This window comes from Epinephelus fuscoguttatus, linkage group LG20 (genome assembly GCF_011397635.1).
Source record: "Epinephelus fuscoguttatus linkage group LG20, E.fuscoguttatus.final_Chr_v1".
Lineage (NCBI taxonomy): Eukaryota > Metazoa > Chordata > Actinopteri > Perciformes > Serranidae > Epinephelus > Epinephelus fuscoguttatus.
The window spans coordinates 10,911,519-10,914,032 of record NC_064771.1 but is presented as its reverse complement, the minus strand read 5'-3'; the positions used below and the strand labels follow the sequence as shown (position 1 = coordinate 10,914,032).

Below are 2,514 nucleotides of genomic sequence, written 5' to 3'. Positions count from 1 at the left end.
GGCTTTATGTTTTGAGAAAATGTCCAAGGGTCAGCCTGATGTTCAACACAGTGTGCTAAACAGGGTTAAACGCCGGAAGAAGCGTCAATTATTTACTGGTAAAGTTCCATTAAAGTTATTATTTTGCTGCTGCGCACACTTGCCCTGTTCCAACACCAAAGTTACACAATCCACTACCTCTGAAAGGTCCGCTGGTCACTGTTCCTCAGCTCCCAGCTTCACCAGTAATGACAGACTGACGCACCAGTGAGAGATTGGTCCATGTTTTTTTTCCCAGCGCTCAATGAAGCCCCGAGTTCCTACTCACTGAGCTGTGACGCGGTCGGGAGGAGGGCTCCGCGGTGCGCATAAATACGCAGCTCCAGCCCGGAGTTCAGACAGAAACACAGCAGAGCAAACGCGAGTGTCTCCGCCAACTGAGGGCTGCTCAACCGCCTTTTACGCACACTATCCAGCGAAAAGCAGCCCGGGTCTAATCATGATTAAGAAGATGTCGCCCTCCGAAAGCGATTTTGACATCCCTGCAAAGAACTGCTACAGGATGGTGATTTTGGGATCCACCAAAGTTGGGAAAACTGCCATCGTGTCCCGTTTTCTGAACGGGAGGTTCGACGAGCAGTACACGCCGACCATCGAGGACTTTCACAGGAAACTGTACAGCATCAAGGGAGACGTTTACCAGCTAGACATACTGGATACATCAGGGAACCACCCTTTCCCCGCTATGAGGAGACTCTCCATACTGACAGGTACTTACCTGCACATGTATCTTTGTGCTTTTGCAAGAATAGTTACAGAGAATTAGAGAGCAATGATATTTATGCATTTAAATGCTGCAAGCACTGTGCGCTCTGAGCGCGTGGCTGCAGAGCGCACAGTGCATGTGATACTTAAGGCTTAGAAAGCACACATGTTGCATCTCTAACACTTTGCATGTATCAAAAGCAAGACAAGTAGTTAACCAATGCATTCTTCTCTCCCTCCAGGTGACGTGTTCATCCTCGTCTTCAGTCTGGACAACAGAGACTCCTTCCAGGAGGTGCAGCGGCTCAAGCGTCAGATCTTCGAGACCAAGTCGTGCCTAAAAAACAAAATCAAAGAAAACATCGATGTGCCTCTGGTCATCTGCGGAAACAAAGGCGACAGAGAGTTTTACCGTGAGGTGCAGCAGGACGAGATCGAGCAGCTTGTGGCCGGAGACGAGAAGTGCGCGTACTTCGAGATTTCCGCCAAGCGCAACGAGAACGTGGATAAGATGTTTCAGACTCTGTTTACCTTGGCCAAGCTACCTCACGAAATGAGCCCCGACCTTCACCGGAAAGTGTCCGTGCAGTACTGCGACATGCTGCACAGAAAGTCTCTGAAAAACAAGAAGATGAAGGACATTGGAGAAGCTTACGGGATGGTCACTCCGTGCGCCCGGAGACCCAGCGTGCACAGCGACCTCATGTACATTAAAGAGAAGGCCATAGGGGGCGGCCAGGGTAAAGACAAAGAGAGATGTGTGATCAGTTAAGCAGAGTGCGAGGCACAAACTGAACACAAATCTTTGAATGAAGGCAGCCTGGTGCGTCAGCTTGAGAGACGACCTGTGCGGCCGGCTGCGCTCAGACTGACACGCGAGGTGTGGAGACGCCTGGGCCGCCGCCGCGCGCTCTGGCGCAGGCGCCGTCTCCAGGGACACTGACTGGACAAGAAAGTCGAACCACCAAAACAGACATTTGAGAATGTTTGCTTGTTCTGTCAATCAGAGCCCGATGTGTGACGTGGCTTCATACTTTGTGAGACTCGCGCATCGATGCGTAAAATGTGTTTTGTTGACGTCATGCCTTTCACAGATGCCAGAGGGGAGAGAAAAGAGACTCTTGGCGCCGAAGGTGCAATGTTAGAGGGGGAAATAATGTTGTTTACATCTTATATATTTTATAATTGCGAAGTCCACTTGAATGTCTCGTTGCAACTATTTTTTATTGTGAATGTATATTTATTGTTAATGTCAGTTTTTGCAAATAAGTCAAACAAAATCTTAATATAATTAAAAAAAGATAAACTTATTTTTGCATTGTTTCTCATTCTTCTATCTTGCATTCATTCTATACTGTCGACCTTTGTGCACACAACACAAAGCCACCTGCTAGTCCCTTCATGTGTATCCAAAAGCCCCATGGAGTGAACACACAGATACTGCTGGCAAGTTTTTACTCCTGAGACACTAAACACGTCTGCAGAATAAGCATCAGTGGGTCAAATAACAGACATCTCTCAGCACCTACAAACATGTGTCTCATTGAGCTGATGCAGCTGTCTTAAATGTGCAGATATATTGCAGAATATAATATGATTAAAAAAGCAAAATTCATAACCATGATTAAGGCAAGACATGGTTTTTTATTAATTAAATTCATACACAGGAAGGTTCAAGGTGCTGTGCAGAAAAGTTAAAACAGCACAAAAAAGCTCATGCAATTAAAAGAGAAAGATGAAACAGTAAAAGGCAAAAATAATTTAAAAATA

General features: G+C 46.3%; 1 protein-coding gene across 1 annotated transcript; it reads left to right on the top strand.

Moving 5' to 3' along the window:
• Positions 1-365: 365 nt before the first annotated feature.
• LOC125880575 (dexamethasone-induced Ras-related protein 1-like) lies at positions 366-2,053 on the top strand. The gene is made up of 2 exons (XM_049563158.1): positions 366-749; positions 987-2,053. Exons 1-2 carry the CDS (start codon positions 479-481, stop codon positions 1,514-1,516), a joined length of 801 nt encoding a protein of 266 aa, XP_049419115.1. The 5' UTR covers positions 366-478; the 3' UTR covers positions 1,517-2,053.
• Positions 2,054-2,514: the final 461 nt, after the last annotated feature.

What these genes read in the sequence shown, in the direction of transcription:
- LOC125880575 (XM_049563158.1), top strand. Translation starts at nt 479, where the DNA reads ATGATTAAGAAGATGTCGCCCTCCGAAAGCGATTTTGACATCCCTGCA. An exon ending in GAGACTCTCCATACTGACAG is followed by an intron (nt 750 to 986) that starts GTACTTACCTGC and finishes CTCTCCCTCCAG; the next exon opens with GTGACGTGTTCATCCTCGTC.